The sequence below is a fragment of the Pan troglodytes genome, chromosome 8 (assembly GCF_028858775.2).
Source record: "Pan troglodytes isolate AG18354 chromosome 8, NHGRI_mPanTro3-v2.0_pri, whole genome shotgun sequence".
In the NCBI taxonomy this organism is placed as follows: domain Eukaryota; kingdom Metazoa; phylum Chordata; class Mammalia; order Primates; family Hominidae; genus Pan; species Pan troglodytes.
In genome coordinates this window covers 89,834,170-89,854,707 of record NC_072406.2, presented here as the reverse complement: position 1 = coordinate 89,854,707, position 20,538 = coordinate 89,834,170, and the positions used below count along the sequence as shown (strand labels likewise).

The 20,538-nt window shown below is 49.1% G+C and overlaps 1 protein-coding gene and 1 long non-coding RNA gene across 49 annotated transcripts in view; one reads left to right on the top strand and one right to left on the bottom strand.

The window, feature by feature from the left end:
- The first annotated feature begins 1,542 nt into the window (after positions 1 to 1,542).
- KCNMA1 (potassium calcium-activated channel subfamily M alpha 1) overlaps positions 1,543 to 20,538 on the top strand; it is a 764,605-nt gene continuing 745,609 nt past the window's right edge. For 9 of the 47 annotated variants that reach the window (XM_054659733.2, XM_054659722.2, XM_024346460.3 and 6 more), the window contains exon 1: positions 1,591 to 2,147. In XM_054659733.2, the coding sequence (XP_054515708.1) occupies positions 1,776 to 2,147 (372 nt within the window). In that variant the 5' untranslated portion in view covers positions 1,591 to 1,775. Of the gene's footprint in view, positions 2,148 to 2,410; positions 2,524 to 2,847; positions 3,223 to 20,538 lie in introns of those variants that run through there. The other 38 variants (XM_016918694.3, XM_016918693.3, XM_016918702.4 and 35 more) reach the window with 13 other exon arrangements.
- Positions 18,364 to 20,505, bottom strand: LOC134807182 (uncharacterized). 2 transcript variants are annotated; one of them, XR_010146936.1, is made up of 3 exons: positions 20,417 to 20,505; positions 19,504 to 19,737; positions 18,364 to 19,366 (listed from the first exon to the last, which is right to left on the bottom strand). It is a non-coding gene; the product is annotated as an uncharacterized LOC134807182 (long non-coding RNA). The 2 variants fall into 2 exon arrangements; XR_010146937.1 differs by having other exon boundaries at positions 18,368 to 19,369.

Sequence of the window (20,538 nt, the reverse complement as noted above, 5' to 3'; positions counted from 1 at the left end):
ATCCTCGATTTAATTAGCGCTGGAAAAACTTGGGGTCCAGCTGGTAGCACGAGGACGGACGCTGTTCAGGGGGCGCAAAGTTTCTGAAAGTGTCAGAAGGGGGATTCCCCTGGTGGTGTACGGAGACACGCTACGGAACAAACACGGACTCCTTCTTCATCTTAAGCGGGGAGAAGGGAAGACCCTAAATGGGGAACGGTGAGCCAGAATGAAGTCTGGAGTCCCTCTTCCCCCATCTGCCCTCCTCACAGGATGGATGGAGTCTGAGACTATATAAGAGGAAAGCAACCCTTCAGGGAACTCTATTGTCTATCGGGGCCTGCACTATCCCCAGGCCAGGTCGTCCTTGATCATTTCTGCCTACTCTTTGTTGGGCAGCCTCTGTTGCTAATAAGGAAAAAGGAGAGAAACCACCTGCTGCTGTCAGAGGCCACAGACCACCCGCTGGCCTTCCTGACTCTACCCTCCAGCCACACGCGGGACCCTGGGCACATAGGTAGCAGGAAGAGCGAAGTAGGGGTGGGTAGCTGTGTGTATCCTGGCGTGGGGTCCTCCTCACTCCCGAAGCCCGAGGGTCCTGGGGAGCTCAGCCTGTGGAATCCAGTTGACAGCTGGCCACTTCTCCCCTCCCCACTGGGGGCTCTTTGGGGAAAAAAACGGCCTGACCGGGGCGCCCCGCCGTCCTCCCAGTGTACCCCACCGCTCTCGGCTGGGGGCGCAGCACCTTGGAGAGAGGCGCCTGGCCCCGCGCCTGGGCTGGGGGCGCTCTACCTTGCGCCCTGGGGGTCAGGGGCGCTTGCCGGGCCGCTGCCGAGGGGCCCTGCCCACCCCTGCCCAGCCCGGAGCCCAGGCGAGCCAGCGCGGCGAGCCTCCTCCCCTCCCGCCTGGGTCGTCCTGAGTCCGCGCCCGCTCCAGTTGCTGCAGCTGCTGCTGCTGGCGGCTGCGGGGAGCGCGGGGCGCGCGCCGAAGAGGCTTGGGCGGCGAGGACGGGGACGAGGAGGAGTCGGAGGCGGCAAGGAGGAAGAGCGAGCGGAGGCCGAGGGGCTCAGCGGCGTGGCGACAGGACTAGGGGGTCCCGAGAACATGGGCTAGCAGGCGGCCACGGGCCGGCGGCCGGACGCGGTGAACCTGCCGCGGCCGGGCGCGCACTGGCGCGGCGAGCCGGAGCCGAGCGCAGCCGGGGGAGGAGGGCTGGCGCAGGGGCGCCCGGGCGGAGGGGGCCGATTATCCATTATTAACGAGTTACCACCTAATAAGCGGAGAGCGGCTCGTTAGCCGCGCGGGAGGCGCTCGGGGAAGGGGGTCACCGGCCGAGCGCAGCGCACACCCGTGGCGCACGGCGGGCGGCGCGGCGCCGAGGACACCCGGGCCCGCGCGCGGAGCCGGGGCGGGCCCGGGGGCGGCGCAGACCCCGGGCGCGGGCGGCCCGCGGCGCCCCCTGGCTCTCGGCGCTCGGGGCCAGCGCAGCCCGGGGCGAGCGGGGCGCGGGCCGGGGAGGGGGAGCTGCCCACGCACTCCATCCCCCTCCCCCCCGGGCAGGCCGGCGGCCGGGGGGAGGGCGGGCGGCGGCGGCTCGCTGTATATATCTCGGCGCACCCCGCCAGGTCGCGCACAGCGCCCCGAGCCCAGGCGCCTCCCCGCCCCCCTCCCGCGCTCCGCGGCGGCGGCGGCGGCGGCAGCAGTAGCAGCAATATGGCTGTTGATGGGTGTTTGGGGTGGCGCTGGCGGCGGGAGGAGCTCCCCCGAGCCCCTGCGCCGGCTGCCCGTTGCTAGCTATGGCAAATGGTGGCGGCGGCGGCGGCGGCAGCAGCGGCGGCGGCGGCGGCGGAGGCAGCAGTCTTAGAATGAGTAGCAATATCCACGCGAACCATCTCAGCCTAGACGCGTCCTCCTCCTCCTCCTCCTCTTCCTCTTCTTCTTCTTCCTCCTCCTCTTCCTCCTCGTCCTCGGTCCACGAGCCCAAGATGGATGCGCTCATCATCCCGGTGACCATGGAGGTGCCGTGCGACAGCCGGGGCCAACGCATGTGGTGGGCTTTCCTGGCCTCCTCCATGGTGACTTTCTTCGGGGGCCTCTTCATCATCTTGCTCTGGCGGACGCTCAAGTACCTGTGGACCGTGTGCTGCCACTGCGGGGGCAAGACGAAGGTAACGCGCGCCCCGGGCGCCCGCCCTCTGCGCCAGCCCCGCCGCTTCTCGGCGTCCCCTGCAGCCCACCTCCTCGCTCCGCTCCGCGCCGCGCCGTGCCTCCCTCCATCCCCGCCTGCCTTCCCCTCGCCGCCTTCCCTTCCCTCGGCTCTCCCGGTGCTCTCGGATCGGGGCAGCGGGCGGCGCGCCGGGGGTGAGGAGTTGCCCCCAGCCAGTGCGCTCCGGGACGCGGACGCTCAATCCTGTCCTCTTGTTTATTGTAGGGTTGTTGGCGGCTGCGGCTGGGGCCAGGGTCGGGGACTCACAGGCTCGGGTGCCGTGGTGCGGGGTGGGGACAGCCAACTCAGCGGGGACGGAGGAAGCTGGGGGCAGCTGGGTGCGTGTTTTGCACCGCTCACCTGCCGGGGCTCGGCTCCTGGCGGTGGGCGAGAGGGAACACATCCGCCCATACTTTAGGAACCTGTTGGGGAGATGAGTTCGTGGGGTCAGAAAGAAGGGAAAAATCCTTTGGGCAAGGGAGAGAATAATTTTGCACAAGGGAATCCCGGGGGAGGAGCATGGCCCGAGATAACAGGGGGACTTCGAGGGGCGAGAGAAGTTGGGGAGATCCATCCCACTATTGGGGGTAGCCCATGGGGCTGCCACTTTTGGAATGTGTCGAGGTCGCATATCTGATGTAACCTCCCACTCCGTCCCTTAGGTGCTCTAGTGGAACATACCCCAACTTCTTCGGCCTCTGTTCCTTTGCCCCCAGGCCACCCACTTTGGGTCCCCGGAAATGCCACCAGCAGCGCGGAGCTGGAGCGGGGGTCCGCCTGAGGCCGCGGTTTTACGCGGAGCGTCTTCCCTGGCGCTCGAGGTGGCTAGATGTCGTCGGCTTTAGCTATTCCTGGTGCAGACGCCCACCGGCACTGAGGCTGGCGACACCTTCGATGTATGGTTGCTAGGCTCACTGCCTGGTCTGTAGTCGTGTCCCTAGAGATGTCTTCCCTTCCCCACAGCCACTGGCTGGAGTGGGGGACCCGACACTGTTTGATAGAAAACTGCAGAATAAAAAAGAAAGAACTGGAAAAAAGAGAGTGAGCCAGCTGCCTTCTTTCTGAGTAATTCCCATCCTAGGGGACTTCACGCGCGAACCGTTTTGGAGGGAAGGGACATCCAGGGGAATAGTGCAGGGTAGATACACATTGCAGCCTCCACATGTTCACATCTTTTCTAGTAAAGTTAAACCGAGGACCCCTCAAACTTCTACAGGGCACAGCAACTTGTAGCAGCCTCCTTGGCGGCTGAGAGAAGTAGGGAAGCCTGGGGCTATGGGTGAAGGCTGGCTATGAAAACACCAGGGGGGAAGGAGCCTGTCTCTCCTGATCATTAATTATACATCCTGTTGGGTGCTGGAGCTCAGCTGTGTTTTGTGGCAGCACATTTGTGTTTTGGAAAATACTGGTGTATTGGAACAAAGGGAGAAATATGAAAACCATCATTCTCTTCGTCATCCTCTGGCTTCTCCGGAGGCCTGCAGGTGCTGGTCGGAGAGTTTTCTTTGGAATTACCTTCTCAGCCGTAGAGGTTTCTTCTTATTTGTTAAGGAGGCAAACCTCCCACCTTCCAGAGAAGCCCTCAGGTTAAGCAAAGCCCTATACACCAGATCCCTGCCCAGCCTTCCTGCTGAGAACAGCTTATTCCTGGAGCCTTCAAATTCCCACATTCCCTCTCTCTATCCTTCTCCTCCACCTCCCCCAACAGTCTCGGGAATTTTGTTCCCCGGTTTACTGAGATTCAGCGACTGTCTTTAGGGGAAAGATAGCTCATAGTTGTGTGCGTCTGAAATGTTCCCTAGATGGAGTGATCTGGGTGAACTTTTTAACAGCTTGCTTTCTTTCAGGCAGGGGGCAATTTTTATCATAATGAAAACTTTTTCAATGATTGAAAATAAGTTGTGGTGTTTTTGTGAACCTGGGGTCCTAAACACAGCTTCCAAAGTCTTTTTATGTTAGGGGGTACATAAATGCAATTGCAGTGTCTGTAATGAAATGCTAATCCCATCGCACACACAAAGGATCTCCTAAATGATGAGCAAGCATAACTTCTGTCAGTTTACTCAAGAAAATAGGTTTTTGGCAACGATTAGAAAAAACAATTCGTAAATATTTGGCTATGTTTTGTAGCCCCAAGACCTGCTGAGTGGACATAACTGGAAGTGAGTTGCTATAAGAAATCCGCCAGGGATGAGAGGTGATGGTGGTTTGTTTGGAAGATGTGAGGCCAGTATAGAATGAGTGCAGGTTCCTTTTGATACCATAAGTCCATTTTAAAGCACACCCAGAATCTCTTGATACCTGCCCCTAGATTTGCTCACTTAAGCCATAGGTAGCCAGCTCATTATATGCAATAATGGTAAGTTAGGCCTTTTAAAAGCTTTTCTTTCTATGCTTGAGGTCTGTATTTTTATTGCAATTGTGTGCGTGTGTGTTTTTGTCTTTTTTTCTTTTTTCTTTCCAAGTATTTGGTAGTTTTGTCAAGACTCGATACACAGGCATGTATTTGGCTTAAGCTTAGAATAATAATTTTTGTGCTAGATTTCCCAAGAAAACATAGGCTGCCTTTCCAGAAAATTCTACCAGCCCTCAGATGGGTTCACCCTCACCCTCCTTCAGCCCCAAGATGGTTTGATCAAGAGCTGGAGTCCAGAGGAAAGCAGGTCTTTTGTAGCATCTGAAATTCTGTGGGAGATAAAATTCAGCAAGGAGCTCCAATTTCATGAGCGTTTGGTCTCTGGGATCGCACCAAACCTTTCTGATCAAAGGAACCCAAGACTGTGGACATGCATCGTGGGACATCTCTTCATTAGTACCTTTGGCCTCTGAATCTCAAACAGTGAATGACTTTAGTCTTTTGAAAAGAGTGGCATGTGGACTTTTTCAGAAAGTGAAGAAGAAAACATTACAATTTCCTCCTGTTGGGAACTTGGTCACAGTCATTCCAGTACTGTGTTCTTTGCTGTACTTTTTCACATTATTGTTTTTTTCCTTGTGGGATTTCATCAGAGCTCTCTATTCACTTGGGTGTGACGTTGTGAAGTTCAATCCTGTCGTAGACTATATTGAATAGGGAGCTGCTCTGGTAGCCTGAATAAAGCCATGACTTTGAAGAAGTTATTTAACCTCTCTGGTGTCTATCTTTCCTTGTGTATAAAATGTGGGGATTGAATTCTGTGAGTTCTAATGTCCTTTCCTGCTCTGTGATTCGATATAGGAGAGAGGGAGGAGTTGAGGAATGAGGGTTAAAGTTTCTAGCTCAGAATGTGTTTTGCAGTTCCCTAGCAATTCCTTTAGGAATTCAGCCTTGGGACAGTTACATATCTTTATTTCCATCTTCTGCTCGTCTTCCAGCATGTGGTCTACTTCTCTTTAAATATCTGGGGAAACTGAGGCCAACTTCCTGATGGAGCTGTGGTTTGTTGAGGGGCCTGAGTGTGGCTGGGCATAGAGTTATTTCCATTCTCAGTTTGAGCTGTTGTCCTTGTAGAAGCTTGGGCTTGATCAAGGATGGTCTGCATGTAATGAATTATCGAGATGTTGTCTCCATGGCTGTGCCTGAGAAAACAACACGTTTTCTCTGTCAGGCTCGTGACTAATATAAATATCAGATCCCATTACAGCTTGGTAATTACCCAGGGTCTGGCCTGACGCATTCAATCAGGGCTGGAGCTTCAGTGCCGTGGAGCTCTTGATTCCAGATTGGCCCTTGTGCCTCATCTCATCCTGTCCTGGGGATTGGCTGCACCAGATGACCTTGAGATACTCCTTTTTGAGCAGATCACTTGGGGTGGCCTTGGAGGAGTTCTTGGGTCCTAGTCACGGGGGAGCTCCAGCTGACCTGCCCTTGTCCAGAGAGCTCGTGCTCCTCATTCCTTGCTCTCTCTCTCTCTCCTTTTATTAATTTTTTTTTTTTGAGATGGAGTCTCGCTCTGTCACCCAGGCTGGAGTGCAGCGGCGCGATCTTGGCTCACTGCAGCCTGCGCCTCCTGGGTTCAAGCAATTCTCCTGCCTCAGCCTCCCAAGTAGCTGGGACTACAGGCGCACGCTGCCACCTGGCTAATTTTTGTATTTTAAGTAGAGACGGGGTTTCACCACATTGGCCAGGATTGTCTTGATCTCCTGACCTTGTGATTCGCCCACCTTGGCCTCCCAAAGTGCTGGGATTACAGGCATGAGGCACGGCGTCCAGCCCCTGGCCCTCTTTATGGAAATGCACACTTTAGTACAAGACTCTGCAATCAGACAAACCCAAGTTCAAATCATGGATCTCACATTTATTAGCAGGGCATCTTTGACTGCCAACCATGTTGAGCTTTGGTTACATCACCTATACCAAGAGCATACTGATGCTTACTTTGTAGGGTTCTTATAGGGAGCAGGAATAGTGGGCACATAGCACCCTGCAAATGCCAGACACTTAGCAGGCCTCTTGTAAGTGGTAACTATCATAGCTTCATAAAGTGCTGAGTTTATTTTCCCTTTGATTCATTGAACTTATAGCCCCTGAAGGGCGCAGACTATAACAAATAAAATTTTTGAGCCAAAAGGAGCCTTTAGATCCTGAAGTATACTGTCATAGATCAAAAAACCAGTTAGAGTCAGACTGAGACATGGGCTTATGGCTCTTGGCTGTTGCAAGGCTGGAAGGTTAGGGCAGGGCAGCAGAGGTAGGCTTCACGGATGGGGTCCTGGCAGGATGGTTACAGTCTTGATGGTGGGGTATCAGTGGACGAACATCGACAGTATGGGGGACCAGGAGCTGCTGGGCTGGCAGAAGGGAAACACTGTGGCATTTGGTGGGCAGGTGTGGTTGTCCAGCATTGTACCCTTGAGGAGGGACAAATTCCATCCCTGTTATCCCAAGTCCAGAACTCATAGACCTGTCTCCCAAGTGATGTCATGGTCTCTTGGCCAGGACACTCACTGTCTACCCAGACCAGCTTTTCCAAGACACCCCCTAGGCCAGCGTTTCCCGAAGTGTGTTCTGTGGTACACCTGCCTTTTAAATTACCTTGTGAAAAAAAATCAGCAGGCATGGCGTGGCTGAGCTTCCCCTTTGGAGGGCCACATCACAGGCTTGGCGGCATCCTGCTGGTAGAGAAAGTGGTTAAAATGCCCTCAAATGTGCTACCTGTGAGCAGTCTTGCTTCAGTGTCAGGGGTGCTGTGCAGTGCCCAAGGTTCAGCCTGTGATCCTGGGCAAAGACGTCATGCCTTTGTGCCTCAGTTTCCTCACCTGCAAATTGAGGTCTGTGATAGAGCACAGCCTCATGGGGTGGTTTTTTTCACCAACCCCGTTTTATAGCATTTCCTAGGAGGACACTGAGAACCTATGGCCTCCCTTTGGGAGCCTTGGGCTAGCCCTGCTTCTAGGTGCCCAGGAAACTTGACCAAACATACATCAGGAGGAAAAGAAGAGCTGCCTGCCCCCTGCTGTTTGGCCTGGGGGATAAAGCATTCCAATGGTAAGTCCAAATGGACCTTCTCTTTGCCTCATGGCTATTTTGTTCCCTGGATGGGGACATTCATTGGTGGCTGATAGCCAGGAGTAAGTGCTTGCTTTGGGGCTGTCTCTCTCTCTCATCAGGGCATAAGAGGCCTGGTGCAGAAACAGTTACATTGGCATTCGATTGCAATGCCAGGACCTCCTTCCCAAAGTGGGCGTCCCGGCTCACACTGGCAGTGACCATGCTAATCTGTGAATCACAGCAGCCAATACCACCTTGCCAAGCTGCAGATCCCCTGGAAGGTCGCCTTTGTGGTTCCAGTGAAAGGGCTGTTTGTGCTGTGATGCCAGGCCCTGGGCCGTGTGGGGAACACTGGGTCCCTTGGAGACATCCCTGGGGATCAGACAGGGCCACGCCTTTCTGTGCACAGTCAGGGAGCAGACCAAGGATGTCTCTTTTAGAACTGCTTCTTGGGTGGGTAGAACCCCACGCATTAGGCACCTAGAAAAGGAAACCCAGGGACCCTTGGAGGCAAGGGTGTCCTAGCACTTTGGACAGAAAACCTGGGGAATGTTCACTGGGGATATCACATCTTTATCTCCAAGGACTGGAGAGTGTCTCTAGGCCTGGGCTTCTCAAACTTTTTTTTTTTTGGACAGGGTCTCACTCTGTTGCCCAGGCTGGAGTACAGTGGCATGATCACTGCTCACTGCAGCTTCAACCTCCCAGGCTCAAGTGATCCTCTTGCCTCAGGTCCCCAAGTAGCCAAGACTTATGGGTGTGTGCCACCACACCTGGCTAGTTTTTAAATTTTTTACAGAGATGGGGTCTCCCTATGTTGCCCAGGCTTGTCTTGAACTCCTGGGTTCAAGTGATCTTCCCATCTTGGCCTCCCAAAGTGCTCCCACAGTGGTGTGAGCCACTGTGTCTGGCTTACTCAAACTTTAATATGCTCAGGAATCACCGAGAGCTGTTAAAATGCAGGCTGTGATTCAGAAGATCCAGTGTGGGACCTGAGATTATGCTGGTCTGGCGAGACACAGGCTATACTGATGCTGTGCAGACCACACTTTGAGTATCAAGGATCTGGTCCATCCCTCAGCCTCCCTGCAGTCCATCCCTGAAGACAGGCTTATTTTTAAATGTGGAAATTCCCAGCTCTTGAAGGGGGAAGGGATGAGAAGCAGAAGGTTTGCTCTGCCAGATCGTTGGGTGGAGAAAACTCCTTTCAGACCAGGGTAGCTGTGGTTCGGGCTGGGCTCTTATTTGCGAAAACTGATGGTCCAGGTGCCTGCTCCTAAGGAACCCATCAGCGTTGTGGATTTAGGGTTGGGTTGTGGTGGCCAGAGCAGTGTTTACAGGGTGTGGTCTGTGTGTTACCCACCAATGTGTGGGCTCTTCCTCGTGCCAGTTGGTCATTCTGCAAAGGGTGCGACTTCCCGAAGTCCAGGAGGGCAACCCAGCCAAACCACCTCCTTGCAAAATTAAAGGCTGGTGTTGTCACCAGGGCTGCACTGCGGTGATGCTCCAGGCTGGCTGGGGACCACTCCCTCTGGAGTGTTTGAAGTCAGTGGGCATTAAGACTGCCAGCCTGATTTTCTGTAGGGGCCTGGGTGGGCCTTCCCAAATGGAGGGTTCAACCTCAAAGAATTGGCTGAAGAGCTGCCCGTAGAGTGGCTGGGGGACACGCGTGGCACCGTGCTGTGTGGCCCTCCAATGCACTTCTTAAGAATTCCAGAAGATGAAAGTGAAAGTAGCTCCTTTTCTCACCATACCAGGGTTTTTCACAGCTCACACTGTCAGGGACTTTTTCCATGAGATGTGCTTTTTATGTTGTTTCATCATCAGAGGGGAGCACCATGAGTGTCTGCAGCAGGCAGAATAAAGAAGGACCTAGCATCGTGGCCTGCACACAGTAGGCCCTCAAAGAAGTCTTCTGGTTATAATTATTGTTGTTGTTTTTGCTTTTGTTGCATATTAAGTGTATACGATGTGCCAGAAACCAAGCTAGGTGCTGGGGGAAAAATAATTAAGACCCAGTTCTGACTCCCTGCTTGTTAGGACTTTTATTAGTACTTGACAGGCTGAGCAGAGGAAAAAACAGTTATCTTCTCATGGAATATGAACATCTGATCTCTGAATTGCCTGCAAACTCCTTGAGGGCAGGAACTGAGTCATGCAAATGTAAACACACATAGATGTTGGAAGGCTCTTTCCAGTAGTTAGCTGGGGGCTGAATGAGAATGCATTGGTTGGGGGTGGCAAATATATTTTGCTGCTTTTTTTGGTAATTTGTTAGATGCTATGGAGAAACTCCTGGTGAAAGAGATGGGCTTGGTTTGTTGACAACATGGTGCTTGAATCATTCGTGGATTTTAATTATTCATGCCACCTGGTTTCTCTTGATCAGTAGCTAACAAGGATTTAGTTCATAATGGGCAGTTGTTTGTGAGGTGGATGAGTCAGGCACGGGAGGGAAGGGCAGTTTCAAAAGAATGGCTGCTTTAAGATGGAACTTGCTTTGTTTTTGGCATTATTTGGTGATTGTCTTGGGACATTGTGTCTAACTGCCAATTTGGAAATGTAATTGGCACTCCAGGCCCAGAATGGATATATACTTAACGTTGTCAAGCCGAGCCTTGGAATCATCTCCCTGTAAGATCTTGTTACCTGTATGACTAATACTTCTTCACGTGGCCAAAATCAAAATTATTTAACACATCTCCTTTATTTTCTATTCTTTATGCTGGTTCACTGGCCTCTCTACCAGATTTTCTTGGGGACTCAGATCCAGTGGCCTCTAGGCATTTCAAAGCGAATTCACAGGAAAGCCTGAATTCCAGCCTTCTCCCCCTCCTCCTCTTGCTCCATCCTTTCTTTTACATCCTTCTTTCCTTAGTGGCTCTCATTCCTGAGGGTTTCTGTGGAAAGTTGGTGCTGTTTAATTTTGGTTTCTAGCACAATAGGGAGGAATACTTCAATTTGGGGAAGAAGTAATTAAGGTAAACATTATGTAGATCTCCCCATTATCAGAGTTGACTTTTACTTGGGGAAGGGGTGTTTTTTTAAAAAGGAAAAATAGGATTTTAGATTTTTTTTTTTTTTTTTGAGATACCGTCTTGCTGTGTTGCCCAGGCTGGCAGGCTGGAGTGCAGTGGCATGATCTTGGCTCACTGTAACCTCTCCCTCCAGGGTTCTAGTGCCTCCTGAGTACCTGGCATTCCAGGTTCTCATGCCCCATGCCTGGCTAATTTTTGTATTTTTAATGGAGACGGGATTTCACCATGTCAGTCAGGCTGGTCTTGAACTCCTGACCTCAAATGATCCACCCGCCTTGGCCTCCCAAAGTGCTGGGATTACAGGCATGAGCCACTGCGCCCGGCCAGATTTTAGGTTTTTGACTTGAAGTGAAGTTAATTTCCATCTGTTAACTGCTGAAGTCTGGGACCATGATGTCTTTTGCAAAAGAGTTTTTAAGGCAAGACTGTCAGTAATATTCTTTCCAGGGTCACTTCTAACTGTATGAAACTATTCAGCCACGATGGGTCTGCATCTTTGCATATCATTGTAAACCAAATTATCTACAGGCTGTTGGGCTGCCTGTATGTGCATTTCAAGTTGGGAGTATAAGATGAGTATTTATTTTATTTTCTGGTTCCATGTCTTGTTCTTGCTCCTTCATCCCTTTTAGAGACTGGACAGTCCTCTCTGTCTTCATCTTTGGGAGTGAACTGGGGCTGGGGGGTGGGATCGAGAGTGGCCTCTGCTGGCTGGAGGCTTCAGGTTTGTAGATTAGTAGACAACAAATAGCGACCTGATTTAACAAGTGCAGAAGCGCATGGAACTATAAATTCACAGTGGTGGAAGGAAGCTTTGGGGCCTCAGGCCCTATGTGATTCCTCCCCAGTGCTGGAAGCCCACCCTACCAGTGTGTTTATGATCTCCTGAGGCCACTATTCCACTGGGGACAAACCCACCTTACGATGAACTTGGAAAGATCTTTCTGTTTGCACTAGTCCTTGTTTGCTTCTAGTCTGTGGCTGGGACATGCAGAACAAGCCTTGGTGGATGGTAGATTTCAAATTCTAAATCCAGTTCAGGAAGGGACAGAGCTGGGTGGTGTTTCCATGTCCGCAGTGTTGTTGAGACGTAGAATGACCTTAACCTTAACTTGTGTTTCCTCCATGAAGGCCACTTTATTTTTCTCCCTGATGGCTTCCCTGAGTTCTTCGTCCTCTTGAGACAGTGTGGTTTCCCTTTGCCCCTTTGCCCAGAGTTCAGAAAACGACCCATTCTGGTTGTTTCTTGAAGTTTGCCTTCTGAGGTCTCTTCGGTCTTGTCAGCAGCTGTGACTGGAGGCTTTTGACTGTCGCTGGGCCATAAATTCACCTCCTTATCAATGTCACGTGCCTTGTATCTCCAAGGTTTAGCCCCCTTCTCAGTTTCACGTGGGGGTTGTAATTTGGGGGCCCTGCCAAGAATTTGGATGTAGGGTACAGAGCCTTTGTTAGGAAACTTGAGTTGGATTCCATTTTCTAGGTGTTGACTCGTTTTCACCTAGGGAGACAGACAGTGCTCTTGAACCTCTTTTTGCATCACTTGAATACAGCCTCCTTCTTAGAATAGGAGGCTGTTTCTTTCCCACCTGCTCATTGGGTCTCCTTTCCTCTGGGCCTCCTGTATGCCTCTGCTGTCATCTCCCCTATTTTGCTGAACAGAAAGAAACCAGAAAAGAAAAGAGAGCAAAACACACAAAGGAAGAAGGTGAGGGAGGGCAGGAGGTAGAGGGAGAGGTTGACACCAAGGAAAAAAGAATTTCTCCTCTGAGAGTTAGAGGTTGGATAAATAGCTAATTGGGTGGATTTTGGTTTTAGTTACCTCACCTTTGTCTTAATGAATAAATCATGTCAAATGACTTCACCTCCAAGGAGTAAAGCATGTATAAAGACCAGTGGGTAGAATGAGTTCACGTTTGGAAAATTTTAGCTCTTCAAACGAGACATTCTGTGGAATGAACTGATAGCACGCGGCCTGTGTGGCTCAGAGGTGAAGCGTTGGAAGGGTTTGTGGGAGATGTTCTTTGTGTGCTTGTTAACCAAGAGCAGAATTCTGCTCCTCTTTGGGAGAAGTTGCCACATTCACGTTGTTTTCTCTTTATGTGGTTTTGGAAAGTGGACCCTTTGTGGCTCTGGAAGGGGAAAAATGGGCCTCCAGTTATTCAAATGGAGAACTCAGAGATAAGCGTTCTAAGGCTTGGAGGAAAGATTTGGAAGATGAAAGGCCTTACCTAAGTGCTAGGGATTTTTATGACCAACATTAGCTGGCAACAGCTTAATATACATTGTTGTTCTCCTTCCTGCATCTGGGAACACTTTCCTCCCAGAGCTTAGAGGAATTATTTCAGCTGCCCATGAATTATGGCCATTTCTCCTGTGGCTTGTGGCAGCCACAGCCGATCAGGTGGTAGATTCTTGAAGAGTATAGGAATGATGTCTCTAGCTGAGCCCACAAGAGGGCTCAACAGTTTGCCTCAGTCTAAAAAAAAAAACCCAATCATTTCTTAAGTTCTTTCACAACCATGTTTTCTCCATAGGATTTACTTTTTAACTTCAGTATTTTATATTTTGTCCTTAATCCCAAATACACTACATGTTTATTGTAGAAAACGTAGGCCGTGCAGGGGCATTAAACAAAAAGGACACAGTCACATCTGTTAGGATGGCTACTGTCAAAAAAAAAAAAAATAGAAAATCACCAGTGTTGGTGAGGATGTGGAGAAATTGGAATCCTTGTGCAGTGTTTGTGGGAATGCAAAGTAGTACAGATGTGGTGGAAAGCAGTATGGCAGTTTCTCAAAACAAATTAATCATTCAATTATCATATAATCCAGCAATTCCACTTCTGGTTAGATATCCAAAAAACTTAAAAGCAGGGTCTTAAGGAGATATTTGTACACCCATGTTCACAGCAGCATTATTTACAATGGCCAAAGGTGGAGCAATTCAAGGGTTCATTCACAGATGAATAGATTAGCGAATTGTGGTAGGTACATACAACAGAGTATTATTCAACTTTAAAAAGGAAGGCAAGTCTGACACGTGCTACCACATAGATGAACATCGAGGACATCAGCCAAATGAAATAAGCCAGTCACAAAAGGATAACTTCCACTTACATGAGGTACATAGAGTTGCCAAACTCATAGAAACAGAAAGTAGAAGGGTAGTTTCCAGGGGCCAGAGGGAGGGAAGTGTTTAATGGGTATAGGGTTTCAGTTTTGTAAGATGAAAAAGTTCTGGAGATGGGATGCACAACAATGTGAAACATGCACATTTTTAAGTGTGAAGTACTACGCACTTAAAAATGGTTGAGATGGTACTTTTTTTTTTTTTTTTTGGCAGAGTCTCGCTCTGTCGCCCAGGCTGGAGTGCAGTGGCATGATCTCGGCTCACTGCAAGCTCCGCCTCCCAGGTTCAAGCCATTCTCCTGCCTCAGCCTTCGGAGTAGCTGGGACTACAGGCGCCCACCACCACGCCCGGCTAACTTCTTGTATTTTTAGTAGAGACGGGGTTTCACCATGGTCTGGATCTCCTGATCTCGTGATCCGCCCGCCTCGGCCTCCCAAAGTGCTGGGATTACAGGCGTGAGCCACTGTGCCCGGCCTAAGATGGTACATTTTTGTCTTCTGTGTATTTCACCACAATTATAAATAAACATTTGAGAAAAGGGAAAAACATTCCTCCAAATTCCCCCTCCAGGAGATGACCAGCATTATCTTTGGGCACATTTCCTTCCCTGACATGTTCTTTACGGTGGCGTTCTTGTTTTCTCGGTGGGCAGCTGATATTCTTCCTCTAAAGATTGCAGCCCCTCTAGAAGCACCCAGGCTGACTTTGATGTAGGCGCTGCCCACATTGAGAGCAGACAAATGAAGAGAACAACCCTCTTTCTGCCTGTGGGGTCTGGTTTAATGGTGTCTACTCTTAGAGTGAAGTTAAGGGAGCGCCGGATTTTTGATTTTGACATATGACAAGTGACTAGCTACAGTGTCTTAGACAAGTCATAGGCTCCAGGCCTTAGTTTTCTCATGCATATAACAAATTCTCTGATTTCATGATTTCAATATAAAGCCATTTCTTAAGTCAGATTTTAAAACTATCATTTTTACCTGATAAAGAACCAAAGATTAAGTTATTGAGGGCAGTGGATCCAGGGAGAAGTTCTTGTTCTACTATAAAACACAAGAGTGAAATTTGATTGACTTGTCCCCAGAACTTCAATATTGACTTTGATGACATATTTAAGAATTACAATCTAGGGACACAGGCCCCATTGGAAATACCGTCAAACCTGTCATTTAAAAAAAAGTCTCAGAAATAGGTTTTTGTGACTCTACTATTACTTCTAATGATATAGCCACACCACTATTGAGGTTTTAATTTTAATTTTTGGTGTAGGGGAATGGTTCAGAACATCTTAGATTATAGACTATAAATAGTGTGCTATGATAGGCTGGCTTTGTTGAGGTTAAACATAAAAAGAAACATCTGATTAAAGAGAAGGTCATGCAAATCAACTTACTTTGATCCTTTTCCTTAACTTGCCCCTAAACGCAGCCTTGGAGATAGAACGTTCTTCTCAGCCCTGTTCCACGGAGCATTCCAGCTGCCGAAAGCAGGGATAAGATAACTGCGGCTTCTGTGGCAAAAGAGCAAGTGTCTGAAGGGATGATTCCTAAATACTCAGTAACCTCCGAAAAAAACTCCCCCGAACCGTAAGCAGCCAGCACATCAGAACTTACTGGAATAGTTCTCTTAGGTTACATAACATCGATTCGATTATGCTACCGGAGCCATGCATTAAATTTTAACTTGTCACAGATACATTACATTAACACTTCACAAATCCACAGAGTACCAGGTAGCTTTGGGGTGTTGGTAATTGTGTAGGACTTGCTGCAATCCAGGCAAAAATACTTAGTTGTACATTTTGTTTCTTCTGTACTATAGTTTAACTCTTTTCGGGGGTGCAAACATCCTGCAAGTATTCTTTCTTTTTTTTTTTTTTTTTGAGACGGAGTCTTGGTCTGTCGTCCAGGCTAGGGTGCAGTGTCACGATCTCGGCTCACCTCAACCTTTGTCTCCTGGGTTCAAGCAATTCTCCTGCCTCAGCCTCCCATGTAACTGGGATTACAGACATGCGCCATCATGAACAGCTAATTTTTTTTTTGTATTTTTAGTAGAGATGGGGTTTTACCATGTTGGCCAGGCTGGTCTTGAACTCCTGATCTCAAGTAATCCACCTGCCTCGGCCTCCCAAAGTGCTGGGATTACAGGTGTGAGCCACTGCACCCAGCTGTTCCAAGTACTTCTTACAAAATAAACTAAAAATTTAGACAATAGTGATTGCCACCATAGTACTGAATACTTGATTTATGACCATGGACTAGATATGGCAGAGGTTTTTAAAACTCTGTGAACCTTTTCATTTTCCTGTGACAGGCAATGCAAGTGCTGTATTTTTAATTGGTCCCTTTTTAAAGTCAGGAGATGAAATGTTATCATGCAAATCTCTCCTAAGTTGCATGGAAACTAATAAAATCATGAAGGTTTCTATTTGTACTCTACGAACACAGACTGTAATGAAACTAAAACAGCTATCTCCAGGGATGATGCTATTTAAATTCTAGGCAGGGCTTTAAAATGATTTTCATGGTGAAAACAGAAACTAGCAACTGAGATGTTCCTGTTCTTTCTTCCTCATCTCACCAGTGCCTGTTCACCCATGATCGTTTTTACTTCCTGACCTCAGAAAATGAATGTAAAGCAAGAACCTCCGGTCTCTAAGATAGCCTGTCTATCACTGGTTTTAGAAAACAGCAATGATTCCTCCTCAGGTCTTGCATTTATTTTCAGACTTACTGGTACTTTTGTTTTGGGAAGTCTTTCTGTGGGAATTGGAGTTACTATTTTCTTAGGGGAAAAAAAATTAGAACAAACTTGTTTGAGTGGCTTCTATGCATTAAGCATTGTTTTAAGCTCCTTATGTTTATTCTGTTATTTAATCCTCAAAACAATCCTGTGATGTAGGCCCCTTTTAAACTCCCATTTTACAGGTTAGGAAATGGATGCATAGAGAATGAGAATGTTTTTCTTTTTTTGGATAACAAACTTTGAGTGATTACTGTGTGTCTGGTTGTTTTTAAACTATATGTATTATATAATCCTCACAACAACCCAGTGAATTCGGTGGTATTATTATACTCACTTATGGATTAGAAAACTGAGGCACAGAGAGGTTGAGTAACTGCTCAGGGTCACACACAGGTGAGGAGCAGAGCCAGTTTAAATCCAGGCAGGTGGGCTGTGGATCCCATGCACCTAATCCCACACTGTACACCTCATTTATACCTCCTTAGCTCTTCCTGGCCACAGTGTGAGGGAAACTCTGATGACATAGACAGGACTGAAAAGAGGAGTGGTGTGTTGTTCCTGGAGAGATGTGAGGTCCCTTGACAAGTTCAGAGAGTTTTGTACTACTGAATTCTCAGGTATGTCAATTCCCAGGATGAGAAGGAACCTTAAATGTTGTCTAGTTCTATTACATTCCCTGAGTCTTAGTTTTTCTTGCTGGAAAATGGGATAATCACCTTTTCTCTACCTGACAGGCAGTGGGCTGTATACAGTCATGCAGGTTACTCAATGTACAACTCCAGGACTGCTGTGAGATTCACATCAGATGACATATAAATGTACTTTATGAACCACAGCACATGTGCCACATCTCTGTGCTGGGGGGTATGTGGAGGCACAGAATCAATATTGGGTCATTTTTCTGAGTGTCAACAGTCTTCCATGAAGTTTTGGAGAAAAACACTATTTTTCTCTAAAACCTCCACCTCCTGGGCTCAAGCAGTCTCCCACCTCAGCCTCCTGAGTAGCTGGGACTGCAGGCATGTGACTACAGGCATGCACCATCATGCCTGGCTAATTTTTTGTATTTTTGGTGGAGATGGAGTTTCGCCATGTTGCCCAGGCTGGTCTCTAACTCTTGAGCTCAAGTGGTCCACCTGCCTCGGCCCCCAAAGTGCTGGAATTACAGGCGTGAGCCACTGTGCCCAGCAGAAAAACACTATTTTTGGTATTAACACTTACACTGTACACAGAGTATATTGGAGGTAGGATGCAGAATTTAAGTAGGTTTTTAAAAACTTGAGAGAGGGGTGTGTGTGTGTGTGTGTACGTGTACGTATGTGTGAGATGCACACAGATTCAAGAGAGCATGGGGGACCAGCAAAGTTTGCACCCACCAGTGAAGTCTCATCATTAAACCATGGGCCTGTGCATCCTGGTGTGGAATGATGCCTTATTATCCCCACACACTGCCTGCTCATATCTCAAACTCTGAAACTGTGTTAGTAAAAGAATGGGAATTCTGTGAAAGAGAAATAAATATATCCAAATTCCAGGTCTGTTAAAATTTAGCGCACTTGGATGTTGGTGCGACAGAGAATTTAATCTGCACACTCAGAAGAAGGTAGTGGTTAACTCATTCAGTGGTTATGAATCTTCCTTGCCTTAGAAAGATCAATTCCTTGTGCCTCTCCACCTCCATGGCCTGGAAATACATTATTATATTTCAATATGGCTCTCTTTCTAGGCCATTGCGCATTGTGGCCATGTGCCTGCCAAACCCCATGCATGGAATATTTGGAAGCAGGAGACAAATTGGTTAGTTAGCAAATCTTTATTAGCATGGCTGGCCTTTTCCCGGGGATATGGGGTCATGTAAGACATCATTTCCTCTCTGGCAATACCAGTAACCACATTGCATGATTCCAGGGCGCCACTCACATCCTGGTCATGAATGAAGCCCTCTGGAGTTGTGCAGTGCACAGCCTGCATGCCCATATATATTGTCTTTTCTAGGCATCTAGCTGTGTTTGTGTAAAACCCTTACACAACAAATTAAAAACACAGTGCAAAGCCCGTAATTCTTAATGGCAATGTGAATAACAGAAACATCAAGAATTTGGATTTCCAAAAATGGGGAGAAAACAGAACTGCCCGTAGAGGGAGTGGCCAGAGAGAACCCACTGGGGATGTGGGGTTATGACGGCAGCCCCAGCATATCCTCCAAATCCAGCCTCTGCAACAGGCGCTCTCCCTAACTTCTGATCACTGTGCAGCTCCTGACATGATACAAGAGGCCTCCCAGGCCTCTGTGCCTGTTCTAAGCATGAGCCTTGGAGAAGAGAGAATGCTCAGTGCCAGCTCATGTGTATCCCATGGACAAGGAATAATAGGACCCTGAGGACTTAGAAAAGCCTTCTCTGTTGCCAACTGTGCTATTTTTACCTCCCTCCCACAGCTCCTGCTTTCCCCAGGTATTTGTCAGCAGAGCGTCTTGCACCTGCATGGAAAGTGGCAGTCGGGGCCCAGGATGGCCTTGTGCTGTGCAGGCCACAGCAGTCTCCTTACCAGGCCTGGCAGCCAGGCCCAGCCTCTGAGGCTGGCAGGCTGTGGTGAGGATGGTTGCATAACTGGCCTTTCTGCCGCTGGTTCTGGGTGAGGTCGAGCCAGAGAAAACAGGTCCGCAGTCCACAGCCCCTCCTGGGCACTGGTGCAACAGACAGGCTTGTGGGCCTGGTGCTGACCCCTCACGGTCAGGAGCCACCCTTGCTCTTGAGCTGCTGATCATCACTGCAGAGTGCCCAGGTCTGATCAACATCCCTGCTGGGAAAAGCGGAGATGACCTGGCGTGGTCCATAGTGATCCAAATGTGATAGAAGGCTGGGGGTGGCCCCAGGGATGGCCTACTCCTTCCCTTCCAACCCTCCACCTCCTCCATCCTCCAAGTCTTAGCTTACCTTGCTGGGAATGCCGCTTTCCTGGGAAGCCTTCTCTACCTACCCTGGTCAGCTTTCTCTGCCTCTCCCTTCCCTGATGCATCCTCTCTGTTTGTCCTTCCATCCTGGGTGGGGAGCAGCCGTCTGATGCTGCAGCCCTATTTTCTATACAGGCATCCTGTCTCCTCTGCAGACAGCTCCTTGTGGACAGGGCTGGTCCTGGTTTCTTTCTGGATCTGTGCCTGGCAGGTGGTCCTAGAGGGCAGTGACCAGGGGTCGCTCAATGCAGTGGCTGGCCTTCAAAGCAGGCCCTCAGTGAACCACGACTCCTCACGTTCATCCTCTTGGGTTGTCCCCTTTGGGGCAGAGCTAGCCCCTGTAATCCATGGGTTGCTTGTAACCCATGGATTGTGGTGGAAATGATGCTATGTGACTTCTGAGGCTATGTTGGAAGAACCCTGGCAGTTCATTTGTTATCTGGGAATGCTACTTCTTAGGGAAGTTGGCCACTATAAGGGGAAGAGCGAGAGTGAGAGGAAGCACGTGCATGGGCATACGAGAAAGAGAGAGAGAGAGAGAGACAGACAGAGAGACACTACCGGGGCACCACGCCTATGTGTGAAGATGCCATCATGGAAGTGGATCCTCCAACCCCAGTTGACATAGATTGGAGATGAACCCACCAGCTGATCCCTCTATGAATTCCTGACTTAAAAGTCATAAACAAAATGAAATGATTGTTTTAAGCCACTACATTTTGGGGTAATTTGTTACATAGCCATGGATGACTGGAACAAATAATTACTATTTAGTGAAGTCCTTTCACAAGGTCCAGCTCCTGCCCTCTCTCTAGGTTCCTCTTAACATCTTCCCAAGCTCTCCACACTCAGCCACTTAGGACTTCCTTCATTTCATTAAACCTTTTGATTTTTACCTCTGGGCCTTCACACATGCTGTCCACACTGCCGGACTTCTCTTTTCTTGTCCTCCTTCTCCCTTTCCACTTAGCTGACTCCTGTTTATCCAGGGATGTGCTGGTAAATGATTAACAACTGG